This window comes from Spinacia oleracea, chromosome 4 (assembly GCF_020520425.1).
Source record: "Spinacia oleracea cultivar Varoflay chromosome 4, BTI_SOV_V1, whole genome shotgun sequence".
NCBI lineage: Eukaryota > Viridiplantae > Streptophyta > Magnoliopsida > Caryophyllales > Amaranthaceae > Spinacia > Spinacia oleracea.
The window spans coordinates 48344270-48364382 of NC_079490.1; the positions used below are offsets into that span (position 1 = coordinate 48344270).

General features: G+C 37.1%; 1 protein-coding gene across 1 annotated transcript; it reads left to right on the forward strand.

Annotated features, from left to right (window-relative positions):
• Positions 1-14891: 14891 nt before the first annotated feature.
• On the forward strand, positions 14892-19466 carry LOC110802645 (uncharacterized). The gene is made up of 7 exons (XM_022008079.2): positions 14892-15359; positions 15834-16011; positions 17082-17179; positions 17264-17360; positions 18361-18446; positions 18573-18635; positions 19131-19466. Exons 1-6 carry the CDS (start codon positions 15135-15137, stop codon positions 18624-18626), a joined length of 738 nt encoding a protein of 245 aa, XP_021863771.1. The 5' UTR covers positions 14892-15134; the 3' UTR covers positions 18627-18635; positions 19131-19466.
• Positions 19467-20113: the final 647 nt, after the last annotated feature.

Sequence of the window (20113 nt, forward strand, 5' to 3'; positions counted from 1 at the left end):
ATTTTCCTTGGGTCTTCTTCCCATTTCCCTAAGTCATTACGAAGCCTATAAATGGAATTTTTGCTAATTTGATGGTTGATCCTTTGATGGAAGAACCTTGAGTTACAGTCTCCTTGAGTTAACCATTGCTTCCTAGCTAACCTCTGCCAGCTTTTTTGTCCAAAAAGAAGGAGATTTTCTCTTTGTTTTTGCATTCGAAATAGGTGCTTCTTAATGATTGTGTTGAAAGGTTGTTCTGTGAGTTGTGTTTCAAGTTGCTGGATTTTTAGCAAGTTCTTGGTGAGACTATTATTAATATGACCATATTTGTTCTTGGACCAGGAGCGAAGTTCATTTTTTATTGACGAGAGTTTGTGTCGAATTCTGTAAAAACGAGAGCCCTCCAAACGCTGCTCCCATTTTTTCCTGACAATCTTATGTGATTCATTGTCGAGTGTCCAGTTATTTTGGAATCGAAATAGGCGGTTAGGCATTGTTGGCGAAGAGTAAGTGTGCAAAAAGACCGGCGCGTGGTCCGAGACTGTAAAACTCCCATTGTAACACCCTAATAATTCCTTGCTTTTATAAAACTATTTTCCAACTTAAAATAAAGGAATTACTAAAGTATTACCACCACCGTGATAACGATTAAGGCTAGTACCAGAATTACGCATCGGAATTTAATGTTAAACTAACTTTCAAACCAACATAAATAATAGTTATTGAGGCCTCCTACAAGTTGGAACCATAACGGCCCAAAACCAAAGTATTAAAATCCAACAACTCAAACCATAGTTAAAGCATAATTCAAACCATAAGACAATGCGAATTTAAAATACTAATATAGTTTCAAAAGCACAAAAGAATGCAACTCTCAACCATCCCAAGCTACATGATTTCAATCGAACTTTGTTCTACCAACCTGCTAAATTAATCTACTCCCCAACAATGCAAGTGCAATGATGGATCATCATAAGGTCATTAAGGCGAAGGCCATGACCAAAAGACATAAAGCACGTAGTCAGCAAAAGCTGAGTACTTACAAGGCTAGAGTGAAATAAAACTATAAACATGCCTCACTCACTAAAATACTAATCCACATGCAAAATCCATTTAATAATTAACAAGCAAATCATGAATACAAGACTCGACTCTTGACTCGACTCTTGACTTACAATTTAATTAGAATAAGCTTTGAACGGGCCAAAAGAAGATTCCATAAAAAGGAAGGGTGTTGGAAGCCCACCAAACACCATAATAAATAATATAATGAATATCGGACCATACTGAGTTTCGGGCCATACCGACGGAATTCCATCGCATAAACTAAATGAAACAACGTCTTGTATCATTAGTAGGAGATCAAGCTTTTCGGCAAGTCTCCCCCCATTGTTCATACTCAAGGTATATACGTTCCAAGAGTTTTGAAGCTTGTTCTGGTTGCACTTTACGTTTATTAATATTTTATTAAAGGTGAATTCATATGGTTTTAACTGCCTTGATGCATATGCAATAACCTTTCCGTTCTGCATCAATACACACCCTAAGCCATTCTTAGAAGCATCACTATATACATCATAGGTACCACTCTCATTTGGCAAAGTTAACACCGGCGCGGTTGTCAATCGCGTCTTCAAAGCTTGGAACGCCTCCTCACACTGGTCGTTCCACTGAAACTTTGCTTCCTTCTTCATCAAGGTTATCATTTGCTTGGCTATCCTAGAGAAGTCTTGCACAAATCGTCTATAGTAACCAGCTAATACCAGAAAACTTCGAATGTCAGTCACACTCTTGGGTGTAGACCATTCACTAATAGCTTTGATCTTAGCAGGGTCTACTGCCACTCCTTCTTTAGACACAAAATGTCCCAAAAATGCAACCTTTTCCAACCAAAATTCACACTTTGAGAACTTGGCATACAACTGGTTATCTCTCAGCGTACTCAACACATATCTCAAGTGTTCAGCGTGATCCTCTTCACTCTTCGAATACACTAGGATGTCATCTATGAAACCACTACAAACTTGTCCAAATAAGCATGGAACACACGGTTCATTAATTCCATAAATATTGCAGGTGCATTGGTTAACCCAAAAGGCATAACAGTGAACTCATAATGTCTGTATCTAGTTCTGAATGCGGTCTTTGGTATATCGTGATCAACAATTCTCAATTGATGATAACCTGAGCGCAAATCGATCTTTGAAAAGATTCCCGCTCCTTTCAGTTGGTCAAATAGGTCATCTATCCTAGGTAGAGGATACTTATTCTTGATTGTGACCTTATTGAGCTCCCTGTAGTCTATACAGAGCCTCATACTTCCATCCTTCTTTTTCACGAACAAGACTGGTGCTCCCCAAGGCGATGGACTTGGCCTAATGTAACCTTTCTCTAACAGATCCTCCAATTGGCCTTTCAACTCATCCATTCCTGTTGGAGCCATTCGATATGGTGCTTTTGAGATAGGCGCGGTTCCAGGCACTAAGTCTATGGTGAAGTCAATAGGTCGATTGGGAGGCATCCCCGGGATCTCTTCCGGAAACACATCGAGGAATTAATTCACTACCGCAATGTCCTCAGGTTAATCTTTGGTCACATGCTCTAGGTTTCTCACATTACATAAGAAGACTGGGTTCCCTTTACTGACTAGCTTCACGAGTTCCATTGCCGTGATAATCCCTATGTTCTTAGGTTTACCAAAACGACGATACGACACTACTTTGCCTAAGCTAGACCTCAAGTGAACCTTCTGCTTCTCACAATCTATCTTGGCTTTGAACATGGCCAGCCAGTCCATCCCTAGAATCACATCTAGCTCTCCTAACTCAAACTCGATTAGGTTGGATAGGAATACGGTCTTGGCTATGGTCAAAGGCACATCTCTATGGATTTTGGTACACTTTACTATGCTACCAGTAGGTATGACTATAGGTACCTCAATTGATTCAGGCTCTTTCAAACCTAATTTTCCCAAAACATCTACTGAGATAAAAGAATATGTTGCACCAGAATCAAATAGTACTTTAACTAAAACAGAGTTAATAGAAAAAGTACCAGCTATGACGTCAGAGGAAGTTTATGCTTCTTGCCTAGATATCACATTCAGCTTCCCTTGGGCAACTCCTTTGTTATAGCCACCTCCATTGGTGTTCCCATTGTTTTTTCGGTTCCCATTCTGCTTTTGGTTTCCTCCAGGCTTTCCATGGTTCTGGTGATTGTCATTGCTACTGTTGCCACCTTGGTAACCTCTTTGGTTTCCACCTTCATTTCCTCCATTTCGGTTCTGGTTATTCCGATTATTATTCTGGTGGTTACCTTGGTTAGGATTTCCATTCTTAGAATAGCATTCGTACTCTCTATGGCCTAACTTCTGACAGAACCTACAGGTCACTAGGTTTCAGTCACAATCCTTTCCAGTGTGATTCATGTTACAGCGCCTACAGTCGTAGGTCCTTACTCCATTCCTTCCAGACTGGTTTCCACCACCTTGGTTGTTGCGATTTCCACCATTGTTACCCCTAAACTGGAAATTTCCATTCCCTTTGTTCTTCTTAAAATTCCCTTGATTCTATTGGTTACTCCCCTGATTCGAGTTCCCAACATCCTTTCTTTTCTCAGCACCTCCATTCTTCCTTTGTTGTAACCCATACAGGTGAGCAGCTTTTCCGTACAGGGTGTTTAATGAGGTAAAAGTCTCCCCAGACAGCAACAACTGTAAGTCCATGGTCAATCCATTCTCAAACCTTTGAGCTCTAAGCTCTTCCGTTGCCACCACTTCAGGTGCAAACCTAGACAGCTCTATAAACTTGGAATAGTACTCTGTTACAGACAAAGCCTCCATTTTGAGTTCGATGAACTCCTGCGCCTTTTGCTTCTTCGGGTAAGGTGGGTAAAACTTGTTCCTCAACGCGGTTTTAAACGCTTCCCACCCAAAGTTAGGTGTGGCTCTAAGGGTATTCTCACATCGTTGCCACCATAAATCAGCTTCGCCTCTAAGGTAGTACACATCATTGTTTACCCTAAGGTCTTCGGGGTAATTCACATCTAGGATAAGCTTATCAAATTCTCTCAACCAGTTTTCAAGTAAACTTGGTTCAATCTCCCCGTTATACAGTGGAGGCTTGCTTTGAGCTATTTTCTTAAACATTTCCCCAGCTAGATCATGTACTGGGTTGGCTCTAGTTTGAGCTAGGTCTCGAACTACCTCAGCTAGTTGTCTAACCACTTCAGAAATTTCTTGGTTAGCCATATCCCTTCTCCTGAATAGAATAAAAGACTAACTTTAATATTGGTTGGACACGACATCACTAAGGCACTAGTTCGACAATGAATCCACTCACAACAAGAACACAATTTAAACGCGTCCTAGGGGAAGTTGGCGCCAACTTTGGGCCTTCTTTCCCACTTATTCGAGCATGTAATTTAGATGGTTGCTAAATTAACCACCTTGCACATAAAATTTCATTGAAGAAATAACAATTAGTCCCTTTGCGATCCCCACGAAACTTTTAATCGAGATTTGAACTTAAGAGATAACAAAAGAAATTCGATGCTTTTATTAATACTTCAATGATAAAGTCTTACATCCATCAATAACATCGCTTTTATTCCTCCAAATCATAATTGAACTAATAACCATAAATAGTAGCTTTGCCACTTTATTAATCAATAAAATAAATAACTAAGGATTACATTTCTTTAAAGACTAATGTCATCACGACGATCATCTCTTTCTTTGTATTGCTCTGGAGTAAAGTCTTGATCATTAGGATCATCCAAGTCTTCTTCAGGATCAGAATCTTCATCCATAGCCTCATCATCCTGTTGTGGCACACTATCAACCACATTGTCTTCTTCAAGTTCAGCTTCGGATCCACTAGATATCTCAATTGTTGGTCCATGAACTACAGGGTTAGGATTCTCAATTTCAACCACATCATCATCATCCTCCTCAATATCATTAGCTTGCTCATCATGTATCATGCCATCTTCACCATCACTTTCTTCTCCTCCATAGCCCATACCTAGACCCGTAGAGTATTTTCCATCCTCATAACTATTTTCAGCAACCTCTAAGATAGTAGTGAGAACCTCAGTATCATACTTCCATCTACCATCTCCAGTCCCATATTTGTACCAATTAGGGGTACCATCATTATAGTGCATGTCACTGAACTTGTTTTTAAGGTCTATGCCAGGGCTCTTATGGGGCAAACAATGAATAACAATACTAGCCATCATATCCTTATGCCTAAGATGGGGCATATTCTTGGTTGAAGCAAAATAGTAGCAAGCAAACACAATCTTCTGAACATACATATGAGGAGTCTCGTAATTATCTAGTTTCTCTAGATATCCTAGACTTAGAAGGTAGCATCTTAAATCCTGAAAATTCACAGCTAAAATTCTTACTAACGCGTTCCCAAAGAAATTCCAACCCAAAAGGATACAATAAATAGTTCGTGGAGCCATACAATTTCAATGCACAAGTATATGCTCAACATGAAATATGATGCAAATAATCGCATAAAGCAAGATAAAACATGGTCAAAACATATATATGGCAATTAATAACTCACATAATCACATAAAATGCATACTTAAACTAATATGCCCTTCTTAATCTACCCATTCCTCACTTGGAAGTAATATTAATTTTCGAAATTAATTAAGAAATAACTCCTAACTTAGTTGAAATTATTAAAATTAAAAATGAAAATTAATAAAAATTATTAATTAATTTAAGTAATTAAATTCGGATATTTAATAAAAAAAAATAAAAAAAAAATCCGAAAGAAAATTAAAGAAATTCGAATAAATAAAATAAAAATAAATTCGAATATTTCGAATAAATAAAAAAAATTCGCATAAAATAAATTAATTTAAATAATAATCCTAAACTTTTCAACTTATTTTAAACGACCCAAAATAATTGGTATTTGACCTTTAAAATATTGAGTACTCAAAATAATACGTTTTGACTTTAGGAAAATAATATTTAAAAATCCTAAAGTTCCGCAAATACCACTTTGTAGTATGGATTACTACAAAGAAGCATTAATCTCCGATTACCACTTTGTAGTATTGCTTACTACAAAGAAGTAATGAAACTAAGCTCTGATACCACTTTGTAACACCCTAATAATTCCGTGCTTTTATAAAACTATTTTCCAACTTAAAATAAAGGAATTACTAAAGTATTACCGCCACCGTGATAATGGTTAAGGCTAGTACCAGAATTACGCAGCGGAATTTAATGTTAAACTAACTTTCAAACCAACATAAATAATAGTTATTGAGGCCTCCTACAAGTTGGAACCATAACGGCCCAAAACCAAAGTATTAAAATCCAACAACTCAAACCATAGTTAAAGCATAATTCAAACCATAAGCCAATGCGAATTTAAAATACTAAAATAGTTTCCAAAGCACAAAAGAATGCAACTCTCAACCATCCCAAGCTACATGATTTTGATCGTACTTTGTTCTACCAACCTGCTAAATTAATCTACTCCCCAACCATGCAAGTGCAATGATGGATCATCATAGGGTCATTAAGGCGAAGGCCATGTCCAAAAGACATAAAGCACGTAGTCAGCAAAAGCTGAGTACTTACAAGGCTAGAGTGAAATAAAACTATAAACATGCCTCACTCACTAAAATACTAATCCACATGCAAAAGCCATTTAATAATTAACAAGCAAATCATGAATACAAGACTCGACTCTTGACTCACAATTTAATTAGAATAAGCTTTGAACGGGCCAAAAGAAGATTCCATAAAAAGGAAGGGTGTTGGGAGCCCACCAAACACCATAATAAATAATATAATGAATATCGGACCATACCGAGTGTCGGGCCATACCGACGGAATTCCAGCGCATAAATTAAATGAAACAACGTCTTGTATCATTAGTAGGAGATCAAGATTTCCGGCAAGTCTCCCCCCATTGTTCATACTCAAGGTATATACGTTCCAAGAGTTTTGAAGCTTGTTCTGGTTGCACTTTATGTTTATTAATATTTTATTAAAGGCGAACTCGAGACTCAACCAACATACATACATACATACATACATACATACATACATACATACATACATACATACATACATACATTTAATAAACGACATCCAAAACAATCTCATTTTAATCCTTTAGGACTTGTGATCAATAAACCAAGACGTAGTGAAATTACTACCAAGTTCCTTCTCACAAAAAATGAGATTCCACATCATGCCTGTTAACATGAGGGTTGTGCCCTAACACGACAAATCCTAATTCATTTCGTATAAAATATTCTCAACTGAACCTTAAATGTGCGGTGGCTTACGTGAGCTAACCCTTCACATGTGGTAACATAAATAGTATCACGAGGTACGAATAATTGGCTCAAACGTATGCTAGACATCCCGTACAATAGCAAAACAATAAATAATCCATCCCTTGCATGTGAAACAAACCATACATGCATAAATATTGAACAACATGATTGACAATGAAAATCCATACTCACAATAGTCCCAACATGCTTGTTCAATCAACAAATCAATAATTCCAATAATAATAATTCACATGATCGTTCACCAAATCAAATATAAGTCCACCAAGTTCACGTAATATAATTCACATCAATAAACAATCATGTAATGTCCCTTGACAATTAATGTGGTCGCCCTAGACTAGTACGTACCTTGAATACCTAAGCGTAGGGGCCACTTTGCAAATACGATCACTCACTTAGAAATCACCTCCTATCATCAAAATAATGAAACCTTAATTATTTCCATGTTCATTAAATTTCCAGCAACTTTTATGAAATATAAAACCTTGATAATAATTAGAAATTAATCGTTCTTTAATAAATTAATCGTCTCAATTCGCAAAACTAATCCCTAGTATGAAAATATACTTTTTCCACCCTTAAAATCAATAAAAATTGACACTTTAAACCTTTTTATAAATCTGAAAATATAATTGATTATCATAATTAAATCAATCACCTAATTATGCTAATCAATTGACCCTTTAGGTCTAGGTTAAAACCCTAACTTTAATTCTCCAATAAAAATCACTTTAACACCATAAAAATCAAGTCTTTATTAAATAAACAAATCTGAAAATTCATACTTTAATAATTAAAATACGCCTCAAGAATCAAAACGTATAAATCATCACAATACGGTGTTCACAACCGATTCCCAGCATTTTAATTATTCAAAACAATAATAATAATAATATAATTTAAAATACGGAATTGAAATAGAATAGGTAAGGAAGAAGAGAATTATACCAATCTTGCCTATAGCACGGAACAACCACGAATTAAATGTGCAGTGATTGGGCGAAAAATTGAATGAACGAATAAGAACAACACACACACACACACACACACACACACACACACACACACACACACACACTTTGTGCGTGTGCGCGCGCGAACAAGGAACGAGAGGCAGCAGTGCGCGCACAGAAGCGCGACACGAGGGGCGAGGGGTGTGGGCTGGGCGCGAGCAAGAGAGACGAGTGGCGTGTGGCTGGGCGAGAGGCAGCAGCGCACACAGCAACAACAACACACGCAGCAGCGCGCAACAAGGGGAAGGGGAGTGCGCGGGCTGCGAGAGCGAGAGGCGACGAGTGTGCGAGAGGCATGGCACGACAGCACGAGCAAGGCACGACGAGTGCTCGTGCTGTGCAGGTGAAGGAGAGCCGGGCACAAGGGAGAGAAGGAAAGAGGAGTGTGGGGCAAGAAAGGGAGGAAGGCTTTAATGAAAAATAAGGGGATCATTTAATGAGGAGAGTCCTATTTATAGGCTCCCAAATCCCTAGTGGGCTAGGCTTAGGAATTTGATATTGGGCTTAGCAATTAAATGATTGGGCTAGCTTAGAGTTTAGAATTAAATTCTTTTGATTGGGCTCGTTTGATAAAACGAGTTGGACTTTTATTTAAAAACCCAAACCTTTAAAATTACTTGCGACCCATTAAATTTCCGACACGAAAATTAAATCCGTTTCATAATTAATTAAAATAATAAATATTCTAATTAATTAAAATACATTTAAATAATATTTAAATGCGAAATAAATTCTAAAAATCATAAAATGCTTTATAAATATATTAAAATATATTTATAATTATTATAAAAATACGAGGTATTACACCCATATTGTATAACTGTTTTAGGAAAAAGGTCTAAAAAAGGGGTATTTGCCACCGCTCTATCGATTCTTTGTAATAGTAATTCATCGCGGTTTGATTTCCACGAGTATTCTTGTTGGAGGCAGGGGATATATGTTGCATGAACTTCAGATAGGAAGAACGGGAAACGCTGACATTGATTCCGGGTTATCGGGTTACCCCCAAATTTGTCATTCGGGGATAAGAGTTCATTAAAATCCTCTACCAGCATCAAAGGTAGTGAGATATTTTTTTTAAAAAGTTTCCATTTCCAGCCAAAAGTCATCCTTTTCATTTTGTTGTGCTGGAAAGTAGGCCCCTGATATCAAAGATGTAGTATTCGTTGGTTTGTCATAGACTGTAAGGTGAGCACACCTGTTGTCAGAGTGTGACTCAAAACTTTAACCCTATCCTCATTCCATACTACCCAGATGCCTCCACTATGATTTGAAGGGTCGATAATTAACTTTTTATCAAAGTGTAAATTCCTAATGATGTCTTTTCTATTTGCGTTGCTTGTCATTGTTTCTAGAATAAAAACGATGTCCGACTTAAAATTATTTTTAATCGTTATGAGCTCCGCTAAGGCTTGCTGGCGTTTTCCGCCTTAAATATTCCAAGAGATGATTTTCATTTACTAAATGTTATTTAAAAAGAATTTTTCTATATCTTTCTTATTCGTTATACTTAAGGTAGTAAAAACCCCCTTAATTCGTCCTGAGACAGAGGATCTACTGATCGATATTGTTTCTTTATTTGTACAGACCAAAGTGTGTCCATGTGTACTGGGGTTTAAACCCCGGTTCCGATAAGGATGGAGATCCTTAGATGAGCTATATAAGTAACCAAAAAGAGTAGCGGATGTTAACATCCGATTCCGATAAGGATACATATCCTTAGGCGAGTCATAAAGATAAGCAAAAAGTCTAGCGGATTTTGAAATCTGGTTCCGATAAGGATGTAGATCCTTTGGCAAGTCATAAAGATAAACATAAAAGCTAGCGGATTTTGAAATCCGGTTCCGATAAGGATTAAGATCCTTAGGCAGTTCCAAACATGAAGAGTCCCCTTTACAGTTTTTAATAAAATTACAAACCATATACATAATTATACACTTAGGCCATTTATTAGTAGTAACAACTTGACATAGCTCTTCTGGTCCATTAGGCTTTGTACTTTCAAGCATGTGTAACAAAGCATCAGTTAGAGAGATCATCAGTAAGTAGTAACTAGAGCTTAATTTTTTTGAACTTAATAATGTAAAAGACAGGAAGAGGGGACAAATTAAATAATCCCTCAGGTAGATTCAAAGTATCGATTTCTACAGCATCATCGGGTTTTACCATGTAGGTATGCTGTCTCACAATGTGTACCTTCGACCCTGGGGTTAGCATCTCTTTAAACGAATTCCTACTACCCCAGAGGAGCCAACAATGTAAATTAGGCATATCATGGAAAGCATACTTGTGATCGTGACACGAATAGGGCCAAGAAGTCTTATATAGGGACGTTGGATAAACATACCAATCTGCAGAGGATTGAAGATAGTTGCAACTACGATACCCCGTATTGCAGAGGATTGAAAGCATGTTAGGAGTAGAAAGCAGTAGGATATTCACATAGCTGGCAGAGAAAGAGAAGATAGAAGGGACATAGTTAAAGATGCAAATTATTATCATAATACATCGAAATAAACTTTTCATTGCACTGGCACCCATCATTGATGTTGCTATTACAATTGTTGAAATTAGGACTGATGAACCAAAAAACTTGCCACTTAGATAAAGTAATGGACTTCCACCAGCATCCAAAACTATTACACCAATTCATACTACGGCAAGTGCTATAAGATAACATAGAAACCAAACAGCAGTAAAGAAATAAAGCAGCCTGCATGAGATCAACGAAGATGGTTCAGAAACCAAAACCATCACCATTGAGGATACTTGAAAGATCACAGGCCCAAAAAACTGGGTTCACTAACAGCAAAACCACAAAAAGCCAGTGCATGGAAGATAAAATCATCAGCAGGAAGAGGGGTGGGAAGGAGAGAATGGAGCAAACTCCCTCTTCCTTCTCTTAGAGAGATCAGTGGATGGTGACCTTGGAAACATATTAGTGTTTACCTCAATGTCATCCATTTCCTCATTATAGCCTTGCATCATTATCATCTCACCAACATCATCAGTGTCTTCGAAGTTATTTGCTGGAATATCATGGATTTCAGTGTTGGTTGTAGTGGACATGGTGTGAAGATCAGCTGGATCAAAATCCGGAATTATATCCTCAAAAGGTACTTGGTAGGTGGGTGGTTCAAGGGTTACAGTTTCCCTAGTTGAGACTTGAAATTCTTCTAAGGACTTGAAAGGGTTAGCCACTGGAACTGGCTTACCAGCATAAACAATTGGTTTGGGGTTCGCCATGGGCTTAGCAACAGTAGGTTTATAAGGATGGAACTTGTTAGAGTTATTCTTGGAAAATACTCTAGGTTTTGGCCTTCTTTTGGGTAGGACAGTCAGCCAATCAGATGGGGTTGAGACATCAGGAGATGTGGGGGCTGTTAGGGTGGTGGCATCCATCTTAGCAACAACAAGTTCTAGACATGGGCCAAGCTTCTTAGGGCACGAATTAAGAGTGTGGTTTTGATCACCACATAAGGGACAGACTTCCCACACCCCCTCATACGGTAGAAAATATTCTTGAATATCATTACCAAAATTAATAGTGATTGACCTGGGGACTGGCTTGGTGATGTTAAGGTTGAGACAGACACAAGCAAACTGACCTTTGTCTGCATTTTCTTCAGTGTACCTATCCAGCCTAATTGGGTGACCCACCCCACTCACAATTTGAACCAGGTATCTCCAAGACCAATACTCATTAGGGAGAAAATGAATTTTCATCCATTGGTCAACATGGGTGATACTGTTAATAGGGGCTTTAAAGGATTTGCGCCAAGGCAACAGGACAAAATTGAGTCCTTGAACGAACCAGGGTCGGTTGTTCCAGATATCAATCTTGTCCATAGGGTTAGAGAACTGAATGTGATACCACCCATTACCAAGATAACGGAAAGAAACCTCACCTCGAATTTTCTGCCACTCCTTCTTTAGCCTGGCAAGAACAGCAGCCCGGGGGACATATTCCCTCCACGCCTTGCCATGGATGCTACTCTTCTGCATTAGGTCAATTTCTTCCTCAAGAAGAATAGGGGAAGACACAGTTACTATGTTGGAACTAGCATTTGAACCGCGAACCTCTGGAGGAGGAGGGTGTGGAGTTGTGTCAGATGGGGTATTGGCAACATCATGATCACAGATACTTCCCATAGAGAAGTTCTCGGTATTGGTGATCTCACCGGGGCTGGTATGACTTGGATTACTAAGTATACAGGTAGGTGAAGGTCTAGAGGAAAACTCAGTATGGCTCTTCTTAAGAATTGCGACATAATTTAGATTAGGATTATCAGTCATTAAAGCTAATACACAAGGAGAAGCACAAAGCAATATGGTCTTAGGTTTAGAAAGGGAGGCAGTAGTAGCAGAGAAAACACAAAGATGACTAGGGTAAGGATGCAAATAAACAACACAAATCATGCAGTATTTATAGCCAACAATAGGAACGACTGAGTAAGCCTGAGCAGGGGAAAAATGGTCATTAGGGGTAAACAACTAGGGGGTGGTGTTCTGGGTAGGGGTAAAAACGGGATCCACCAGGAAAACTTGGGGGTTAAGGTGAAAATGAGCATTCATGCAAATAGACATCACATACCAAATTAAAGCGTAATAGATACACATCAGAAGATCAAGCATCAGATATAGGTAAAAAAAAGACACGAATTCGACAAATTAAACATGATGAATTCCCAATAAGATAAGTAATTAAGATAAGATAAATTAACTTCCCTGAGGCCGGAATTGATGTAGATTGAATTACCCAAGACACGAAATACACAACTCGCATCGCCAAAAGATGAAATAGCCATGGATTGGTTGACATGGATCTCATACAGCCACCGCGATAATTAATCTCCTATATAAAGGCAAAAAACTCATAATTGCAATTTAGGGAACCCAAAAAAGTCGATTTTAGACAGATACCCACCATTGGATCAAATCTCCATCTCGAAGATAGAATTGAGAGAAAGAACTCAACAAAATCTGGCCTTATAGTTCCCCCTAAAAGGTAATTAAAGTCATGATTATAGTAGGCTCTTAGAGTAAATGAGGCTTTTTGGGGAAGATGCGAAGGAAAAGGTAAGCAGAAGGTGAAAAGATGCCATGAAAGGGTGCAATGAGGGTGATGAGCGGCGGAAAAAACTAGGCTACAATGTAGGTTTTTGTTGCTCTCTCTAGATTTCTTTCTCTTCTTTCTCTCTCTCATCTCTCCATCAGTAAGTAGTAATTAGAGCTTATTTTTTTTGAACTTAATAATGTAAAAGACAGGGAGAGGGGACAAGTAGATAATATGATAAAGATAGATTCCAACTAAAATGTATCCTACTTCTCTTCTACCTTTTTGTACAGGGGATCCAAAAAACTCACGGGTAAAATCCACAAAAAATTCTACAAAAATCCCAACCCTCACCAAATCCACCAATCCACCATTGCTAATTTATTGTAGACAATTACTTCACTTATTCATGTAACGTAGTGGATTCCTGGATCACTAAAACTAACGTAACTTGCATGGATTTTGTACTATAATTTTATTAATTTTCATGTTCGGTTTTTTTCTAAATCGTTTGTTGTGCTTGATTTCATCTTGCAAGTAACTAACGTACATTAATTATTTACTGTGTTTCAGCGCAAAAGTTGATGGTGGAGTATTACACATATAGGTTGCATGCAAGAAAAAGTGAAGCACAAACTTTAATTCAAGGGCGATTGGTGCAACAAATTATAGTAGACTGCTAATGTGAAGTTGAGGACAAAATGTCATCTTTTTCCGGCACAACGAACTACAATTTAGGTGTGAAAATTACACCAACATAGATTATACAATGATAAAGGTTGACACAACCGGGGTTGCAAGCCCACATGTGTCCATAACATTCACTGAAACCCGAGATGGGCAGAAGTAGGACAACATCCGGAAGATGTTATTAGATGTTTTTTTAAAAGCAAGGCTATTGTAGTTATTGATAATAAATGGTGATTGTAATTTTAATTACTTTAGTAATAAGGATTCCATGTTTCACAATATTTTAGTTGCTTAGATTTGCTATATAGGTTAAATTTTTATTTCGTTTTTATTGATTATATCTTTTTTATATTAGTGAATCATCAGGCGATGGGTATTAATGTAGTTCAATTTAGGATGGATTTCGGTTTAGGTGGAGAGTGTTTGATGTTGTTCCATCCGGTGTATGTATATGATTACATCTGTTTTAACATTTATGATATATAATCGACACGGAACACTAATAATTAAGAAATAAATCTAAAATGAAATTCAATTCAATTAAAATCAAACACTAATATAATCTAATATATAAATTATAGCAGTTATAATTTGAGTTTTATTTTAACTTAAAATTAATAGAAACCGTACCCCGCACGGGCTAAAATCTAGTTATATTTAAAAGAGACGTATTTTAAGAATTTTGACAAATTTAAGTATTATCTATTTTTCTACGAAAATCGCTCCTTTATTAGGGTTAAAATTGATTTGAAGTACGAAAATTAAATAAAATTGGAGTGAGTTCACAATAGTTGTACCTTCGATCTTTCAAAGTAAACTTAAATCGATAAAAAATCACAATTTCAAAGCAACTTCAATCTGTGCGTTTTACGAAGACAAAAGCTGGTTAGAGGTTGTCCATCGGCGGTAGTCCTTTCTTTTCCTCCTTCTGTCCGACTGTCCCCAATTTTCTCCCCCTCTTCAGATTATCCCCAATTCCCAAACCCTAATTTCAAACCCTAAAAAAATTTCATTAATTTGTACTTTACATTCGTGCAATTGGAATCGAGGTTATGTCGACAGTACCTTCTTCCTCATCATCGTCAATTTCGTCGCAATTCACGTATTCTAATGGATCGTATTTCCCTACGCCGTTTCATCTGCAACAACCTCAATACGCTGCCCCGCCACAACCACCGCTTCCTGCTGCTGTTTCCGTCATCCCTGCCGCCCCATCCGTCGTCCCTTCAGCTTACCCCGCCGCACCAGGGGTTTACACGCTTCCCCAGTTTCAGCAGGTTGTTACAGATTTATGCTTAGATTTTATTATTTGCGGAAGTTTTGATAATATTGCACCCGTATGGTTGTCATTCTTGACACACTGCTAAATTTGGCTTCCTCTCCTTTTGCTTCTTTTCTTTTATTGTACTCCGTAATTCACAATGGAAGATATGAAATGGCGTTTTGGAATTTTGAAAGCCAACCATTATTTTTTGTCATGGTCATATTGTTTGATAATTTTGATACTTTTGGGCAGCTCAATCACTTTACCTGGTGACTTTGTTTGCTACGGCCTGTGATGTTACCTGTCTGGTACATAAATTTAATTGAGGGGATTATTATCTCATTTCGTTTCTATTAATGCAGTTTTAAGCCAAACAAGTATATGGCTTGCGGTCTTTAGATGCAATGGTGGAGAATTTTGAGATGTTATGTTTATAGGATCTTCTGTCACTGTAATTTGTTTGTAACATTATTTTCTTCTGTTATAGGCACAGCAGCTATTTCAGAAAGATGCACAGACTATCACTCCTGAAGCTCTAGAGAGTGTCAAAGCAGCACTTGCAAGCAGTGACATCGAACATAAAGCAGAAACGAAGAAGAAATCAGTTCCTCGTAGAGCTGCTGGTCAGGCATGGGAGGATCCAACACTTGCGGAGTGGCCAGAAAGTATGTTTATTTTCCCTTCCCTTTCTTGACCTTTTATATGTATGTTTATTGTTTGAGAACTACCAACCTTTGAATATTTAATCTCCTAGAAATTAATAACATAGAATTATTCTTGTCCATGTCAACAACATCAGAACCTTAATCCCAATGCTGGATTCGGCTACATGAACCAAGATCTTTTCTCCTGTAGGCCATGTCATAAAGAATTATTTTCTCCTAGTCAATGATTCACTGTCCGATCCTCAGAGTCTCAGACTCTTAACGACCCCCCTGAAATTAGGCAGCCCTTGCATAGTGATCTGGACCTGTATCTAATCCTTGTTTGGTAGTTGACTTGTGTATATTCTGGATGCCTTGTCCAGAAACTGTTACAAAGAGTGCTTCCAGCTGGAGAAAGGCCAAATTGTTATCATATTCCAGGGAACTCATTCCCTTCTAGTTATAAGCTTTCAAACCGTTCTGTAGGTTGATGGGTTATCTCATTTTTAATTGCGTGTATTAGTGTATAATTATCGCTCACATTTTCACAGACTCACCGACATCTCATTTTTTGAAATTGTTCTTTATCCTTAATGGTGAGGATACATAGTACTCTAGTACTTTTTCTTGCTTAGCAATTATAATCTCTTAGAATCATCTAAGAGCTGTAAATTGGTGTGTTAACCAGGGAACAGCTGGGAATTAAACATGGTAGTCTGAAGCTTAGTGATGGTGAGTAAAATCCTGTAAATGCTGCCACTCCTGCCAGTGGGTAATACCACTGAGTTCTTGATGTAGCCAATTCGATTGATGTCCAAAAATTTGGTTCTTTTTATTTCTTCTTCCACAGGAAAATTAGGTTCATTCATTGCTGTCACAAGACTATCTTTTGCAGTTTTCTTGATTGGGTAAATGTGATATTTCAGATTTCTTTGGTAATAGACTAGTACTGCAAGGTCTGTCTTAATCCAAGAATTCCAGAATTTTGAGTTCTTATATTGTTAATTTTATTATTGTGTGCTCTTATATATGTCTTATTTCTCATGTTGCTGTATTTGAGTTTTGTCTCTTACTGATAATTGTATTTGCAGATGACTATCGCCTATTTTGTGGTGACCTTGGAAATGAGGTGAATGATGATGTGTTATCAAAGGCCTTTTCACGGTTCCCTTCCTTCAACATGGCCAAAGTAAGTCAATATTTTGTTTGATCTTTCCGTCCTCTTGGTTACGGAATATTCCAATGCATCCCCTGGTATTTTTTTTGCTCTTAGGTGGTAAGAGATAAGCGGACGGGTAAGACTAAGGGTTATGGATTTGTTAGCTTTGCAAACCCTACGGATCTTGCTGCTGCGTCAAAAGAAATGAATGGTAGGTATTTCTCTGAAATGTTCAATTTCAAATTTTCTCTAGCTGAATGTTGATTGTGTGATCGATTGCTTTTAAGTTTTAATGTGATGGCCTGCATTTAGTTTGTCTATGGTTGTTATCCCATTGGTTCCTGTTTTTCGCTGCTCACCATGCCTGTTGCTCGAAAGGTATTGTGTGTGAGGAGTCTGCTGCCAACTTAGCAATGGCTTCTTCCAATCCCATTGCTTAATTTGTGTGGCTGGCCGGATTTCGTGATTGTTGAATCTTTTGCACTCAATACTTTGATATGTCGTGGTTTTCTTTGTGTAGCAATGTAAATTTTGTCTTTGAATATTATTAAATGAGGTGCATTTTGCTTGTTGTACCTGCATTCTGACCTTTTGCAAGTACTCCCTCCGTATTTTAAAAAGAGATACATTTTGACAGACACATAGTTTTAGGAGAGTGAGTTGAATTTATTAAAATAAGATGAAAATGGGGTAGTGTGAATTATTTATTATAGTAAAAAGATAATGTGGGTAAGCGCGGGACCACAAGAAAGAGAGAAAAAGAGAGAAATATTAATATAATGGGAAGTAGGGACCAAAACATGTCAAAAAAGGAAAGTGTATCTCTTTTTAATATACTGCCAGGAAAGTATATCTCTTTTTAAAATACGGACGGAGTAATAAAATTATATTAATTGAGCTGTATATAATGACCATCGAGTTATAGATTTATAGTCAATGAATGTAGTTGATTGCAGGGGCGTATCTTAGTTTGTGTTGGGGTGGGCCTGCCCCCCGGCCGGAAAATTTTATAGTGTATTTTTAGTTATGTCCCCCCTAAAATTTGTGTATAATTGTATAATTACATAGTATATTACTTAATTTTTTTTTTCTACCGGCCTCCTTCGTAAAATTGTTCTAGGTCCACCACTGGTTGATTGGAAGATCCCTGAAGTTTGTATATTGCTGATAGGTTCTCTGTCTTAAAACATATTTTATTTTCCTGGTTGCAGGCAAATATGTTGGAAACCGGCCAATTAAACTACGCAAAAGTAACTGGAAGGAGAGAATAGATAAGGAGGCTATGGAAAGGCAAAAGGTAGCGCTTAGTTCTTAAAGGCATTCCATATCTGGCTGTCTATTGTGCATTTTTTTTAATATCTATATCTTTAACTTTGGCACCATCATTTAACTCTCCCCGTGCCTCTTAACCTTTCTGTCACAGAACCAAGCCTACAAGAAACCTAAGCAGGCTAAGAAGGGTGTATTGCACAAGTGAGTTATTCAAGTAAGTTGCTTCTTTTTACTCCGTATTTTACTAGTACGTGAACAACAAAAATTGTTACTCTGCTTATACCCATATTATCTTAATATTTTGTAAGGTCAAAGTTGTTTGGTCTGTTCTTGTTCCGGCTGAATAGTCTACTCCATTTGCATTAGCGTTATTTCTGCAGCAGATGTTGTCATGCTCATAATTAACGTAAATTGAATATCATCAAGATGATTTCAGATTCTAGCTTTTGATGTGTGTAGCTTTCTCAGTACATTGACACTCCGCTAAATAGCGAAGTGCCATTTCATGACTACTAACCTGAACCAAATGGAAATCTGGCTTGTGCTGAGAAATGGACGACCTGGACAGTCTGAACGACATGATTACAACCTTTGAATCACTAATGGACCTTGGAGCTTGGAGGCCGCTTTCCCCCTCTATTTCATATTTTCATAACGATTTTGCACATATTCTGTTATAGGCTTATGCTAATTCTTTATTGCTTTTCAGACAACTGGCGTCAATTGAAGTTTGAAGAACAATGATGTCCTATGATATAGGTTGGATATAAGAATATCAGCTGGACTATGGAGACCAAAAGAATTTCAAGATACGGGTATATTGTAACTTGATATATTTGAATATGTTACGGGTTTTGGATTGAAAAGGATAAAGAAATTGCTCGTTACGGTGATGGACACAGTGATGAGACAATTCGTAGTCTGAACTTGTAATTGTCAATGATACAACTACTTGGTTTTGGAATTGTGTTATCTTATCTACCAACTACGTAGTACTACTTAATACAAAGTAACAGTTACAAAGACTGTTCTAACTGTTCTGTTACTTTCTATATTTACTGAATATCTGTTCTTTTGTGCTTACGCATTGCGCCCGCCCCGGGTGTCAAGACCATTTTGTTAACTAGTTGGGATTAGACAGGCTGTGGATGTTAATTATGGAGTTTTGGTTAGTGTTGAAAAACTCATGCGTTTTGTTTTACGGAGTATTCAATATTAATTATGGAGTTTTGGTTAGTGTTGAAAAAATCATGCGTTTTGTTTTACCGAGTACTCAATATTAATTATAAGTTACACTCCATCTGTTTATAAACTATATATTAAAAGATATACTAGAAATAACAAGTATTAATCCCTGGTTAATAATTTTCCTGACAAAATAATTTTTATTTTTTTTATTTTTCTATCCTATGTTTATGGAAAATATTTCGGTATATGTTATTAGAATAGTATAATTCTATGTTTAGTTAATCTTTTTTTATAATATTTCAACTATAACTTTATTTCTGAAAGAATGATGTTGCAGATATTATAAACTATATCCTTTATTAGTCTTTCAATTCTTCTTTATGTTTTTTTTTTACTATTATTTTTAAGCTATTTTTTTTAATTACATATTCTTTTTTGAATTACATGACTATATAAGGTATTCTCATTCTATTGATTTTTTTTATAAAAAAGTGGATAAATTGT